The sequence below is a fragment of the Dasypus novemcinctus genome, chromosome 26 (assembly GCF_030445035.2).
Source record: "Dasypus novemcinctus isolate mDasNov1 chromosome 26, mDasNov1.1.hap2, whole genome shotgun sequence".
In the NCBI taxonomy this organism is placed as follows: Eukaryota; Metazoa; Chordata; class Mammalia; order Cingulata; family Dasypodidae; genus Dasypus; species Dasypus novemcinctus.
The window spans coordinates 57,101,590-57,116,372 of record NC_080698.1 but is presented as its reverse complement, the minus strand read 5'-3'; the positions used below and the strand labels follow the sequence as shown (position 1 = coordinate 57,116,372).

Below are 14,783 nucleotides of genomic sequence, written 5' to 3'. Positions count from 1 at the left end.
GACCAATCGTTTCCAGCATTCTTTCTGCCAAGCCCAGCCAGACCCAGCCTTGGAATCCCCTCCAGCACAGGGGGCCGCTTCTACCCACCAGCCCAAGTTGTCGTCATCCTGTCTGTGGGTGCCCTCGGTTGCCAAGGAAATGGTGGTACCAGAGAGGTGGCGAGAAGGACTTTAAATCAATTTACATGTGATGGAAACACCAATGGCTTTGGGGCTATGGAAAGGAAAAAAGAAAATGCACCTGCTTTGAGGGTGTTTTTTTTAAAAAGTAAGTTTCCTCCCTCTGCCTATTGAGAGGGCATGGAAGCAGTGGCACCCCACTGGCACTAAGGACGCCAGCACTTAAATCTTGGTATCTAAATACCATTCCACACAAAAAGAATGGCGGTCCTTGGAGAAGGCCTTAATTCCAGGTCTGGGGCAGGGAACGTATAAGGTGAGCCTGGGGCACTTGTGCCAGAAAGCAAAGAAGTGCCTGGCAAATAATGGGGACACAGGAACAAGCAAGTGTACCAAAAGGGAGGAAAAAGAACAGATAGGTCCAGAATGAAGGCCATTTTACTGTCCTAGTCTCTTGAAAGTAAAAGTGAGGGGAATGTTCTAGATTAACAGAGACTAAAGAGACCTAAAAACAAATGTGTTGTGTGAACTTGTATCCTGCTTTTCCAAAGCCAGTTGGAGACAATTGGGAAATTTGAATTTGGACTGAATATTAGATGATATTAGGAACTATTGTTAATTTTCATAGGTGTTAAAATAGCATTGTAGTTATGAGGAGAACGTCTTTTTCTTAGGAGACACGTACCGAAGTGTTTAGGGTAAAGTGTCATGATAGTTATAACTTTTAAAAACTTTGAGTTCAAAATAATTTCAAGTTTACAGAGAGGTTGCAAGAATAGTACAAAGAACCCCATATAACCTTTATCCACTTTTGAAGTTGTTAAATTGTGCAACTTACTTTTAAAAGATTTAGCCATTTTTTAAAAATTTATCAATTTGTACTTTTATAAAGCAAATAAAATACTAACTGTCGAATAAAGACAGTAGCTATAAAGGGTTTATTGTACTATTCTTTAAATTTTTTTTGTGTTTTTGAAAATGTTCATAGTAAAAAGTTGGAGAAAAAAGAAATTGGATAGGAGCTGTAGTTCAGATGTTGAAATATCTCCAGAATATGATGTCAAGTGAAAAAAGCAAGATGCAGATCAGGAATCATTGTATTTTACTTTGTGTTTACGAGAGGGATAAAGTTAAAGATCTATATTTACATTTGCTTGTAAAAAGGCACTGGAAGGATATAGGAGATGCTACGAGAAGAACTTAGCAGGAGATGGGAAATGACATGGACAGGAATGGAAGTGGGAAAGGAACCTGTTAATATTTATCTTTTTCTACCACTTTGATTTTTTAAACCATGTGAACGGAGTCTTTTAAAAAGGCAATTTCTAACACTGAAATGAATGAATGGCAGAAAAAAGTCTGCCGGGAAAGAAAAGTCAGAGAGGTAGGAGGAAATGCGAGGAAGTTCACTGCCGTGGGAGCCACGTTACAATATAAGAAAGTGTGAAGGAAAAAGAGGAAGCTGGAGGGAAGGCCATCAGGTGTGGCCAGGTGGGCCCCTGGTGTCTCAGCTGAGGGGTGGAGCAGAACCTCGCTGGGTTAGGGAGAGACCGGGGAAGGGGGAGGGTGGCGGACGGAGGACGGTGCCCATGGACCACGCTTTAAAGAGGAAGTGGAATCTGGCAATTCCACTCCTTGGTATATACCCCAAAGAACTGAAACAGGATTCAGACAGACATTTGCACACCAGTGTTCACAGCAGCATTGTTCACAGCAGCCAAAAGGTGGAAGCAACCCACACGTCCATCCCCAGATGAATGGTTAAGGAAAATGGGGTCTGCGCGCGATGGAATACCATTCAGCCATAAAAAGGAGGGCGGTGCCGAAGCAGGCGATGGCACGGAGGGCCCTTGACAGCGCGATGCTAGGTGACAGTAGCCAGACACAGAAGGACACTTTGTGAGTAATTCCATTTAAATGAAATAGCTACAGTAACCAAATCCAGAGAGACAGAAAAATAGCTACAGTAACCAAAGCCAGAGAGACAGAAAAATAGCTACAGTAACCAAAGCCAGAGAGACAGATTAGAGGTTACCAGAGGGAACGGGGAGTTATGGTCTAATAGGTACTGAGATCCTGCTTGGGGCGATGACAAGATTTGGGGACTGGATGGTGGTGACGGCAGCACAACATTGTAACTGTAACTAATATACCGAAAAATGGTTGAAATGGCAAATGTTACATTACACATACATGTTACCACAATAAAATTTGTAGAAAAACAATCCAATAATTTAAATAAAGTGTAGGAGGAAAGGGATAAAGAAGATGGTGGTGGGAAGGCTGGAATAAAGGACCTCTTCCCCAGAGAGGAATTTGAGCACATTAATGAGCCAAAGGGATGGAGCCAGTAGAGGGAGAAAAGTGGGAGGAAAGAGCTGGGCCAGGTGTGACTGCGTCCTGAAGAGCTGACCTTGATGGGAAGGAAACGCGGGCGCTGCGGCTGGAGGACGCCTCTGCGGGAGAGGGACGGAGGTCGAAGAGGGCTGTGTCGGGTGGCTCCGTATTTCCAAAATGTGACGTTGGCGTTATCCGCTCAGAGTCGTGAGGTGGGTCTGCGAGCTTTGGGAGGCTGGAGACCTTGGGAAGAGGGGCTGACATGAGGCTCTGGGGCTGACTCGGCCCTCACGGAGTCCGAGTGGACGGGGTCAGCTCACGGGAGTCCGCCCTGAGCCGGGCGCGGGAAGCGAGGCTGCCACCAAGAGGTGGGCAGGGGTGTCAGAGGGACAAGGTGGGCCAGCCGGGGTGACAGGCAAGCACGAGGGGGCCAGCTGGAAACAGGCACGTGTGCTCAGAAAGAGCCTCAGGCTTGGAGGTACGGGCAGCCCATCGGCCCCAGCGTCCTCTGCCAGGTGGCACAGGGTCTCATGGAGAAACCTCATGCCGACACCTTTCCTTGCCCATGTCAGGACCTCAGCAGGAAAGCTTCTGGGCAGAGATGCTCTTGCTGTGTGGTCTCCATGCTCTGAGTGCTTTCCTTTTTGCAGGTTTCAAAGCATCCCATAGGCCGCCCTCTGCCAGCATATGGATATGGAAGCAGCAGCCAGCTCACTGTTTCTATAGCGACTGACGTGCTTCAAAGAGGGGAAAAGTGGGGGGGATGCTGAGAAATTAACAAAGGGGATGTGAACAGCACAGATATGTGACATATCTAAAAAGAAATCCAAGGGGACATAAGGTGACCTAGTTTTACTGCAGTCGAGACGATTCCTAGCAAGCACACTTGACTGTGGATATTTTTATCCTTTATGTTATGTCATGTCTTGTCATATTTTGCTTTTTATTTTCTTTTATATGTGTGTCATATTCACCTAAAGCTGTATGCAGAATGTAGCCTTTCCCGGTGAAAGGCTAATATTGAAACACCGTTGTGAGGATCAAGGAACTGGGAGAAGCCGGGAAAATTCCAGTCTCGTTTGTCTTACTCCCGGCCACTTTGCAGGAAACCAGGCATGCAGAGGCTTTCTCTGTGCCTGTCATTTCTTTCTTCCTCAGTGACTGCTGCGAGGAAGGCTGGGTGGACAGGCTTTGCAGTGTGTACCTCCTGGCCCACAGCTTCCTGGCTGTGTGATCTCAGGCAAATGCCTTAACCGTTCTGTGCTCCAGTTTCCTCATCTGTAGAAAGGGGAGAAGAATCCCAGGTCTCAGGAGTGGTCGGAAACCCCTGAGCTGGGGCAGGGTCACCCTCCCGACCCCTCTGACGTCCTCCCTTTCTTCCGTCCCCTTCCAGTTGGCCACGGACAGAGCGAGGGGGAGAGGATGGTCGTGTCTGACTTCCACATTTTCATCAGGGACGTGTTACAGCACGTGGACGCCGTCCAGAAAGAGCAGCCCGGCCTGCCCGTCTTCCTGCTGGGCCACTCCATGGTAAGCGCAGCCCGGCCTGCCCGTCTTCCTGCTGGGCCACTCCATGGTAAGCGCAGCCCGGCCTGCCCGTCTTCCTGCTGGGCCACTCCATGGTAAGCGCAGCCCGGCCTGCCCGTCTTCCTGCTGGGCCACTCCATGGTAAGCGGGCCGCGGGGGCGCAGGCAGGCAGCCCTGCCCCGCTCAGGACGCGGGACTGTGCTCCGCGATGGAGAAGGGGCGCGCGCCGTGCCGTCCCAGGCCGGTTAGTGCTTGGGAGGCTGGAGACCAGCCGAGGAGGTACGGAGAGCTTCGGGGGAGCGAACTCGCCAGCACGTGGGGCCTGCGGGGAGCTGATCCCCCCACCCAACCCCTTTGGGCCCTCGGGGCTATTTCCTAGGAAAGCTGGGAGGGCACTTCTGGTCCCTGGAGAGCCACATCTTGGGAGGGGACAGGCACCTCAGGGAGGGAGGCGCCCCAAAATGTGCCAGAGCCCTGCGTGCTTGTTTGAGAAAGGTTCAGTACCAGCGGGAGGCGGGGACAAAGAATCCCTGGTGGGAACAAATCCCTAAATGGGATTCAAAATCCTTTTCACCTTTTAAATGCTTTTAAAAAACCTCTCAGAAGCAACCAAGTGTAATCTTTAAATCAGAGGGGGTTGCTCCCGGGCGGAATGTACCTACCAGAAAAGCTGGCTGGCGGTGCTGTTTTAACTGCTTGAATGGGAGGGCCTGGAAGGGGGGGGCTTTTCACTGCGCTGCGAGGAGTCGCTGCCTGGCTCCTCTCGTGCATTTTTCCATCACCTGCCGGCACCCCGTAAGCATCTGAGGAGCGTTCGAGATTTCAACCCTTGGTTTAATTTACCTTCCATTTTCAGCATCATCCAAATTCACTAAGTATTTTCCTTGGAACCTAAATTTCTGGACTCCTTCCTGAACCAGGAAAGAGTATAACAATCTCTTTTTTATGATCAGATGGAGGAAGGAAGGGAGGAAGGAAAAGAACCCCGACTCCCATTAAGACTGATGGAATAGGTGAACTGGGGGACTTCCGGGTTGGGGTTTGCAGTGAAGCAGGAATGTGTTCTTTAACTTGCAGCCCACAAGCAGAAACCTTATTTCTCTCCCTTCACGACGTTTGCTCTCGGAAAAACATTTGTAATAAAATAAAATAATTGCAGATCGCGTTTATCCAGCCTTCGATGGTTCCCATTCCAAGGTTGGGTTCTTCAGGTCTCTCGGCCAGAAGGGCAGTTGGGGAGGATTTTCTTCATGTTCGTGAAACCTCTGTGCTGGGGCCGAGGGGGACGCAGCCGCTCTGCTTTGCTCTTGCAGGGAGGAGCCATTGCCATCCTCACAGCCGCGGAGAAGCCGAACCATTTCTCTGGAATGATCCTGATTTCACCGTTGGTTCTCGCCAATCCTGAGTCCGCGACAACTTTCAAGGTAAACGGACACCTGGTTCTTGGCAACTCCTGCAGGTTCCCTGGGCCACCAGGCGTCCATTTAGAGCCAGAATTTGGAGCAAAGGGTCTAAGTCCTTTCTTTGACTTCAGGCGCTATTGTGTTAAGATGTGGAAAAACCTCAAATATTTTGATCACCTTGACTCCAAAATTTCTCAAGTCACATGCAGTGTTTTGGGGTCTTTTTGTTTTGTTTTTTCTTTTTGCCAAAGACAAAAGAAAATGACTTCCTGTTTGTGAATGCTTTGTTGTGGGTTTTCAAGGGAATAAAGTTTCCTGGGAAGTATCCTTCATGAACGAGTCAAATGCAAGGTTTGAGCTGTTTTTCATCAAATATTTGCCAACTTCAGCCAAAAATAAAAACAAAAGAATAGTTAATGGAATGAACTCCAGGCCATCAAGATAACATTTCTGGCAAGCCGCTTTTTCATAATTGGAACACAGAGTCTATGTTCATTGTAACTTTGTAACACTACTCTCTTCTAAGCCCTTTCACCTCCAGTTCTGCCAAACATATCATTTTGTCTTTCTGGTTATGTTACATGATGACACACTTGAATGGAACTCCCTTTTGATGCTGGAGCTTTCACCTACTTTAACATGGCATATGAGCCAATAAGTAACAACTAGAAATAGACCGCAGTACCTTCTCTCCCTGAGAAACTGGTATCCAGCAAGGGCTCCCTGCCCGAGGTACACAGAGGCATTGGGATTTTGAGAGAAGAAAGAGCTTTAATGCAAAGTTGACCGACATGGAGACAGGAGTCATGGCTCAAATCTGTCTCCCTGATCTCAGCACTGAGGGAGACTTGATGAAAACGGGAGGTGAGAGGCGGGCACGGAAGTGGGGAGGTCTGACCTGGCACAGTCCAGTTGGTTGATTATAGAGCTGCCTGTTTGCGGTAGAGTGGATTTGAGGCCAGATCGTCCTTCCTGAAGGACCTCTCATGTTTGACCTGCTTCTGATGTCTCCCTGCCCTCATAATATTGGTCCCCGGGGAGGTGACCTCTGTGCCTGGTGTCTCAAAGGTCATCTAAAGGATGAGAGTCAGTGCTTTCTGTGCATGCTCAGGTTATATGACCTGCCGTCAGACAAGCCAGAGAAAGGGTTGTAGGAACAGAGGATATCACCATGCACTGGTCGGTCCTGCCTGTGGTTTCAAAAGGAGATGCAGTCAGTGGTCTTGGCAAGGATGCTTAATTGCGAGGGTGGGTTATTGGGGAGTTTTTGAGATAGACCCGTTTTTGAGGGATATGAGTTTTAAGAGAGACGCACAACCCCCATTGAGGGTGAAGGACCCCAGCTCCTTATGTCCCCCAGGAGTATGTGCCCTCACCCTCGGGCTGGCCAGGGGTCTGACGGGCGCTGCTACCTGAGCCAGTCCTTGGGCCTCTCAAAGGAAGTGGGTCATGGTGCCTCACCCCTGCTCTTCCCAGGCCTCACACCAAAAGACAGAGGGGCCAGGTAAGTCGCAGCCTTGGCTTATGCCTCCAAGAGTTTCTGATCGTCCCTAACCATAGACCGGACCCCGGGCTCCCAGGATGAGGCCCCCCTGCCTGGGCTTTCACTTAGTCAGAACATCTCATTTTCTGTCCACTTTCTCTCATTAGTAATTTTTGGGATGATGTACAGGCAGAATCCCAGAGCCACCCTGCCTCTGTCATGGACTATTAAGGGGCCTCTCACCTGGATGAGTTTTGTGGGTTTGTTTTTTTTACTGTTTTTTATTTATTTTCTTTATTTTTTATTAGAGAAGTTGAGGGTTAGGTTACTTCTTAATCACTTAAGTGTGCAGGAGGGAGCGTGCTGACTTCACTTCTCCCGTAGGGGCAATGATTACATAATGCAGAGCCAAGGCGTTCCAGGGTTCTTCCCCAAGTAGAAAAAATAAGCCCAGAACCCTCTTGGAAAGGGCAGTCGCCTCTGTGGTCAATATGCTGTGATTTTGGGACATCTAGAAAGCTCAGCGAGGGCAGGGCTGGGCTGTGCTTTCACGTGCGTCGCCTTACCCAGCTCCTCTCGCCGGCGCTGCCAGTGCATTGTGAATGGGAGACGGTGAGGCGCCCGCCAGCTCGCACCTGTGCGGTGGATTTGAATCCAGGGCCATCCCCTCTCCACCTGGAAGTCTTCCTCGTAGAAGAAAATGCATGTTTTCCGCCATGGATGTTTCCCCTTAAGAAAAGCCAGGGACCCTGGAGACTTTCAGATGAAGTGGAGGAGGGGATGAGGGCAGCTGGGACTGGAGGCAGAGCCAGCGCGATCTCCCAGAGGCCCCCCGGGCTCCGCGCTGACCGCAAGGCGTGACTTCGGGGCAAGGTCCCCAACGAGACCTTTCAGGGCCTCGTGCTAAGAGCCCGCCTCCTCAAATCAGAAGCCAGCTGTCCCCGGAGGGGGAGTCGCTCCTTATTAACCAAGACAAATTAGACTTCCCTTTGCCCTCAGACCTCCCAGGGTCCACCCTCCCCCCCGGAATCCTGGTGCTGCTCGTGAATCTTGGGCAGTTTTGACGGCCAGAGTCTATGACGCACTCGTCAGACACACCCCCGGGCCACTCAGGTATCCTCCACGGATTTTCTAGTCTTGCCCAACAACCTTCCTGAAAGAGTCTCTCACCATCTTTTTTTAAAATATAATTAAAAAAAAATTTTTTTTAGAATAATATATATATTGGGCTCAAAATTCAAAAGGTGAAACAGAATATCCAGTGAGAAGTTCCCTCCCCAGGTGGGGGCGGCGTGGGCGGCCAGTGGGGCCAGCCTCTCCACCACCCTTCCAGACATCGCATCTGCATTGACAAGCAGGCGACCCATGGACTCCGTCTCTTCCTCTCTTTCACAAATGGGAAGCCTGCCCTTGGCACTTGGTCTTGGCGTTGGTTGACCGGCCTTTGTGGGGATTCCAGCCTTACTGTTCTGCTTGGCGGTGTACCTGGGTGCTTGTTTCCGATCAGGACCTCCCAAGGTTAGAGTCTGGAGAAATCTTGGTTTAGGCGAAGACGTTTCCTTGCCGATCAACCTCTGAGTGGGCCAATGGTTTGCTCTTGGGAGCCTCAAGGGTGGAAAGAGTCTTCGAGATTGCCTCTTCCCTCCTGGTTGATGGAGGAGAGCGCGGAGGCGGAGAAGGGGAGGGACGTCCCTGAGTCACACGGTCAGCTGGTGGCCGAGTAGGTCACAACCCATCTCGTGGCTTCTTGCCCAGGACTCCCTTCATCACACCATCCAAGGGTTGGCTTTATGGCATGGGGTATATCCTGGGGCAATCCCCCAGTCCCTGCAGGGGGCAACGTGAGGTCCCTAAGTCTTTGAGCCTGGACGATTATCACATCTACTCCCCCCCCCCCCCGCCCCCCCAGCCAAACGTCCTCCCACCGCCTAAATCTCAGTCTCCAGCACATCTGGTTCTTACATAGATCTGGTTCTTACTTAGATGGTCTGTTTTCTAACAGGCTGAGATATATTTAGCCTGGGGAAGAGGCAATGAGGACAGAGGCTTTGGGCCGCAAACACCGTCTCTGCTGAGACTGCGGTTTCGCAAAGCAAATCACAGCAGCAGAGATTTAGAAACAACAACTCCATGTGTTAGACGAAGTCTTGGCCGTTTATGTGTCATTTCATGGAAGTTCTCACAAAATCTCCCGCCCCGGGGAAGGCAGGGCTGGCGTGATACCCTGTGCAGAGGTAAAACCCATGGCCGCCCAACTAGCAGAGGATAAAAATCTCATTTAGAACTCGGTGTCCTCATTTGTTCTTTTCTAGGGATGGAACACAGGAAAATCTGCAGAGGGTTGTAGAGTTGCTTCTTTCCCCAGGAGCCCCTGCGGGAGAGCCGGGGCGCGCCCCTGGGCACAGCAGGGTGGGCAGCGGAATGGGGGCGCAGCCGACGGCGAGGGCAGCTAGTTTCCATGCGCTTCTCTGCCTATAGGCTGGAAGTTAGCCCCCAGGGTCGTGCGGCAGGGAGGCTGGAGCCCGCGCGGTGCTTCCAGAAGAGTCCGGGAACGCAGGGAGGGAGGGAGGGGAGCTCCCTATGAGCCAAGCGCTCGGCTGAGGTGCATGGCGTACATTGTCTCTGTTCATCTTTGATACCACCCTGCAAGTAGAGAAAAATCATTCCCAATTTACAAATGAGGAAACGAGGCCTACCGCCTTGATCAAGAAACCCTGCGCCCCCGCTCAGGCCAGTGGGTGCGGTGGGAGGTGCCTCTCACCCTGAGATCAGCTTCCCTTAACTTTACCCCACTTCCCATCCGCATGTTGCTGGCCTGTTTTAATCACTAAAGTCCAGAAGGCCCTTGGGGAAACAGGCCGGGGTGGGGGACGAGAAGAGAGGAAACGGAATGGGAGGGGTGGTGGTGGAAAACTGACACTCTTTCAAACTCAAATAAATTTAGACCTAGGAGCCTGGGGACTTAGCCGTGACCGTTTGGCCGCCGCGCTGGGCCCATGTGCAGCCAATTTACCTCCAGCCTACAGGTGCCTGCTGTCTAATGGCTGGGATTCCGAATTCTAGAGGCTTGGAAGTCTTAAGATTCCAGGAAGGATTCATCTTCCCAAAGAGTCCCTGCCCTTGTTCGTTTATTCAACAGCTCTTTGGTGCACCCCTTCTCGGGGTCCAGCCCTTCCCAGGCCCTCCTGCCAGTAAGCCCCAGGGCCCTGCTCTTTCAAGACACCTCATGGGAGAAGGCCGTCCTATTTTACGTCTGCCTTCAAGTGTCCTTTCCCACCCAAGAAAACCCAGAGCGACCTCAAGGGTCCTTGCCACATCACCGCTGTGGCCATCCCGTGATGGCGCCCCACGAAAGGCCTGGGATTCTAGCCTCCTTTGCGTGGGTCGACTTGCTAAAACCACTTTGGAACACGGCAATTGTAATTACCTTTCTCCTGTCAAGTCTTTCACTGGGAGAAGTGTAAAAATGATTTTAGAGAGCCATTAAAACCTTTCCAATCAATAAGGGCATTTGTGAACGTCTGGAGTTATTTGCAGTGATGGGAGCTTCGGATAATGGCAGGAGGGCCTTGAGCATGTATCGAGGGTAGGCCAGCGTGCATCTCCTGCCCCTCAGCATCTCGGGTTCATGTATGCAAGAGTTGTCCTCTTTGGGGGCAAAATAATTTGGGGTTCTGGCTGCAGTCACTTCCTTTGTTGTGAAGCCACTTTCCCTGATGTCTCTACGTTGAATGACATTTTCATTTGTTCAGTCATTCAGTCAACTGTCAAACGTTTATTCTGAACCGTCTCCTCAGGGGCAAAAGCCAGAAAGCAAGAAGGAGACGTGTTCTGTAGGAGTTAGCTCTCATTTCGTCACAGAAATCCGTGGAGCTGGGTTATATCATCCCCATTCTATAGATGGCAAAACAGATTCATAAACTCTTCCTAGGATTCAGATCCAGAATTTGAATCTGCCTGACTGCAAAGGCTCTGAGTCTGTCTTCCCTGCTGCACCGCCTCCCTCTTCCAGGGTCACGGCCACGGAATTACATACTCATTCTTATGCTCAGTCCCCAGATTATCCTCTCGTGACAAGACCTGGGTACCTGTTGAGAACATCTTTGGGAGCTCTTTGGTTGCACAGATCTGATTTTGTCTGAGGGTGGGGTTTCACCTCCAGGGGACCCGTCTTGGGGGCCACCTTTCCTGAGGTGGATTCCGGGCTCTTTACACACTCCCGCGGGAATTTGCGAAGAGCTGGAGTGACCTGACCGACAGGGCAACAGGAAGGCATTCTGTAGGACCCCACGTCCTCTGGGTGGGCCGCCTCCCTCCTTCCACCACCGCCGTCCTCCTCTGGGGCTGTGTAGCTGGGCCCCTCCCAGCGATGGGGGAGGCTGCGGAGGCGCATTACCCGGCAGCAGCAGAAGCCGAAGCCGTCGGTCGACCTGACAGCTTGCTCCTTCTGGGGAGGGGGATTTGCCAGAGCTGTGTCCCTCCTTGTCACGGGACGGCCCAGGCCCTCTCCCCAACTTCCCTCCCACCTTGTTTCCTCACCTGGTGACCCCACCCTCTCTCTCCTTAGTTCTTTATTTTCCAACCCCCCTCTTTCTTCCTCCACTCCACGTCATGCTAATGAAATAAGCAAACATTAAAAATAGACAGGTAGATACATAGCCAGCAGGGGGAGGGAATGCCTTTTGCACCTGTTCAAAGCATCCTGCCCCTGCTCCAGTGCTGTCTTCGCTCTCTTGGCTGTTTTGTGGGGAAGGGGCTTAGTGCCTGAGACTTCTTTTCACGCCACGACATTGTCATCAAAAGATGGACCTCTGGGGAGCGGCTGTAGCGCAAGTGGTTGAGGGCCTGCTTCCCTTGTACGAGGTCCCAGGTTTGATCCCTGGTACCTCCTAAAAACAAAACAAACAAATGAAAAGACGAACCTCTCTCCAGCCGAGTCCCGTTGGAAATGTGGTTTGGAACGTGGCCTGCAGGTTTAGAAAAGTAGCTGATGGTCCGGGACGTCCGAGCGTTCCCCAGCGTGACTCCTTAGAAAGCACGGGCTCATGGCTGGACGGCGGTGTCGGGGACGCGTGCCTGCTTGGGATCTGTGTGTGCAGATCGGCCTCGCCTGGGAACCGCCTCAGGGCAGCACCTCGGGCAGTTAACTGAGCATCTCTCAGGATGGGGCCTGGGAAGGAGCGTTCGCGAAGCTTCCTGGGTGATTGGCAGGTACATACCAGGTCCGGCAGCCCCTCGAGCTTCACCCGTCACACAAATCCCCTGGGACGCCTGTTAAAATCCAGACACCGATCCAGGAGGCCAGGCGCCCCCAGTCCCGCTGGTGCAAGGACCACACTTTGAGCCGGGAGGGGTGGGGCAGAGAAGAGTGTGCTGCCTCCCAGCAGGCCCCCGGGGTTTAGGGGCAGGCCCTGGAAAACCAAGTGCAAGGAAGCAGGTGGCCACGCCCCATGAATCCCTGGACTGGAGAAGCCCCTTCCTACTTTCTCCTCCTCCGTGCCCTTGGCCCCTTCCCTCCCCAGGCGCTCTCCCTGCCTGCACACCAAGGCCCTTCCGCTCTCAGGGTGGCGTCCCGAAGGCACTGCAACCAACCGCCCACCCCGACCGCATTCCCTGCACACTGTTCAGGCGGGGATGTGATGCCTCCTGTACATTTGTCGTTGGACAATTGGTTCTTGGTGCTGTGACACAGTGTCTTCCACTGCGTGGTCAGCTACTGCAGTTTGCCCACCTTGAGCCTATGGGCCTCGGCTCCCGTGGGAGAGGGACAGTGGCTGCCGTGTGACTCCCGGTTGCAGGGGTAAAGGGCTGCATGCCTCCACCTCCTGTCCCAAGCATGACGCGTACATGCCATTTCTCCCCCGGCTTGTACTTTTGGTGATAGGCCTTTGGCAGCTGGAGGTGGCAGAGCCCTTGCGGGAAACGTGGCTTACTGTATCTGGAAGGCGAAGGGAAAGTCGCTGCCATTAATTTTTTCAGTTCCCTCTAGGAGACACTCCTTGCCTTATTCATTTGGTAATGTAGATTCTTCTCCTCTTTTGTTTTTCCCTTGAACCTGTTTTCTTAAAAGCTTCCTTTAGTGACAGGAAGTTCAATGGAGAAAGAAAAGCTGGCAACCTTGGAGAAGGGACTGCACGAGTCTCCCCTTATAATTCTCTCCCAGAGGGAGATCTTTCGTGAATCCCTCTTCTCCTGCCCCAGAAACCAGAGTAAAGCCGGTGGGAGCCTTAGCGCGGTCTCTTCTGCCCCTGCTTGAGCTGACAGCCTAACCTGCCAGCATCCTCTCACCAGCCCGGGCAGAGAGGCCCAGCACCTGTGGGTACCACCCACTTCGGTTTAAGGAGGTCCCAGCCACAGGAAGGTAGATTCAAAGACACAGATAAGTAGGTCACTTCCCAAATGCCCAGTCACGACAACTGACCAGCCCCTCGTCCTTGGGTCCGTGCAGAATCAGGTGGTGGGGCTTCCAAAAAATCAACTGTTGGCAAAAGAGCGATCCAGGGGTGGGCCCGGAAGAAATGGAGCGGGCTCGCGTTTGGCTTGGCGTTGGGGGCACGTCCCGAGGTGTTCCGTGCCTGAGCCTCTCTCTGGCTCTCGGACGTCAGATCCGGGTGATGGGCTGGCAGGGAAACAGCCGTGTCCTTGGGAGGGCCGGGCAGCAGGCCGTGCTGGGGGGCAGCGCTGGGGAGCCTGGGAGCTGTGCTCTGTCCCCTCGCACCGTTCCTGAGCGTGGGTGAGTCACCCGGGGGCTCCTGAGTCCATTCCAAGGGCAGTGGCAAGAGGCGTGGGAAGAGCAAGCTCCCTGGAGACGGTTCTTCACAACTTTGGAATATATAGGGAGGTGGTTTTGTTTGTTTTGTTTTTTTACCCCTAACAACGTTGCCCTTGGGCCACGATTGCTGGAGAAGATGGAGCAGTTGTTCCCAAGTCAAGTGCACTCTCCTTCGTGTGCCTGGAGCCCATCGGCTGGCGGTGTAGGAGACATGCAGCCTCTCTGCCCCCTGAATTTTCTCGTTTTTTATTTTTTAGCCTTTGAAAGCACAGACCCCAATTCCTGAATTTAGGGTCCCAGGGGAGTCCCAGTCCTCAGAGTTCACAGATAAAAGAACCCAAATCCTCCACGAGAGTCCCTAGCATTCCAGGCCCTTCCTTTCCTGGGCTTTTCCGCCAAGCCCATCCATGGCCACCTCGGTCCTCGAACGTCTCCGGTGTGCCACGTCTGCCCCGGCGCTTCAGATCAGGTGGGCACGCTCCAAGCTGGCGCTCTCTGTAGTTTTCTGCTAGGCTGGCAGGTCCCCAAAATCAGGACCCAGGGCTGGGCCTCACGCCGGCCGGTGGCCACAGGGGGCGGCTCCCAGGAGCTTTCCTCGCCTGGAGTCCAAGGCCGAGTTGTGATGCTCTCGGCGATTCTTAGGGGCAGGGGCCGCTTCTCGGACTGAGGACTCACGGGCTCTTATCCCTGAGGAGTCCGGCCTCGAAGACGTGCGCCTCGGACAGGGTTCGTGTACGTGGGTTCCTCACCTGAGCCCTGGTGGTCTCCCCGGGACCCCTCGCGACGGCTGCAGCCCGTTCCTGCTTGCGCAGGCCTAGGAGACAGAGCCCTTCGTGGCTTTGAAGCTACAGGGAGGGTTGGGGCAAGTCCAGCCACAGTGTCGCCGCGGAGAAGAGCAGGGGCTGCTGGTTTCAGTCACACGTAGGAAAGGCTCGAGCTCGCAGGTGCATCGTAAAGGGAGGACGAGGGACAGAGAGAGAGTAAGTACAGGCCGTGTAGAGAGGAGGCAGTGCCCGCAGCCCCGGACCCGCGCCTCCTGGGAGGTGCTGCTGGTTCTCCGCTTTCTTTCCGTGAAATGAGGATAAAGGCCCTCCTCACAGGACTGCCCGGGAAGGGGGACAGATGGAGCCCCTGGTGCCAT

General features: G+C 52.7%; 1 protein-coding gene across 7 annotated transcripts in view; it reads left to right on the top strand.

Annotated features, from left to right (window-relative positions):
- MGLL (monoglyceride lipase) overlaps positions 1-14,783 on the top strand; it is a 131,317-nt gene that overhangs the window by 92,922 nt on the left and 23,612 nt on the right. For all 7 annotated transcript variants that reach the window (XM_023589578.3, XM_071212250.1, XM_071212249.1 and 4 more), the window contains 2 exons: positions 3,851-3,987; positions 5,298-5,408. In XM_023589578.3, coding sequence (XP_023445346.1) covers positions 3,851-3,987; positions 5,298-5,408 — 248 coding nt within the window. The remainder of the gene's footprint in view (positions 1-3,850; positions 3,988-5,297; positions 5,409-14,783) is intronic.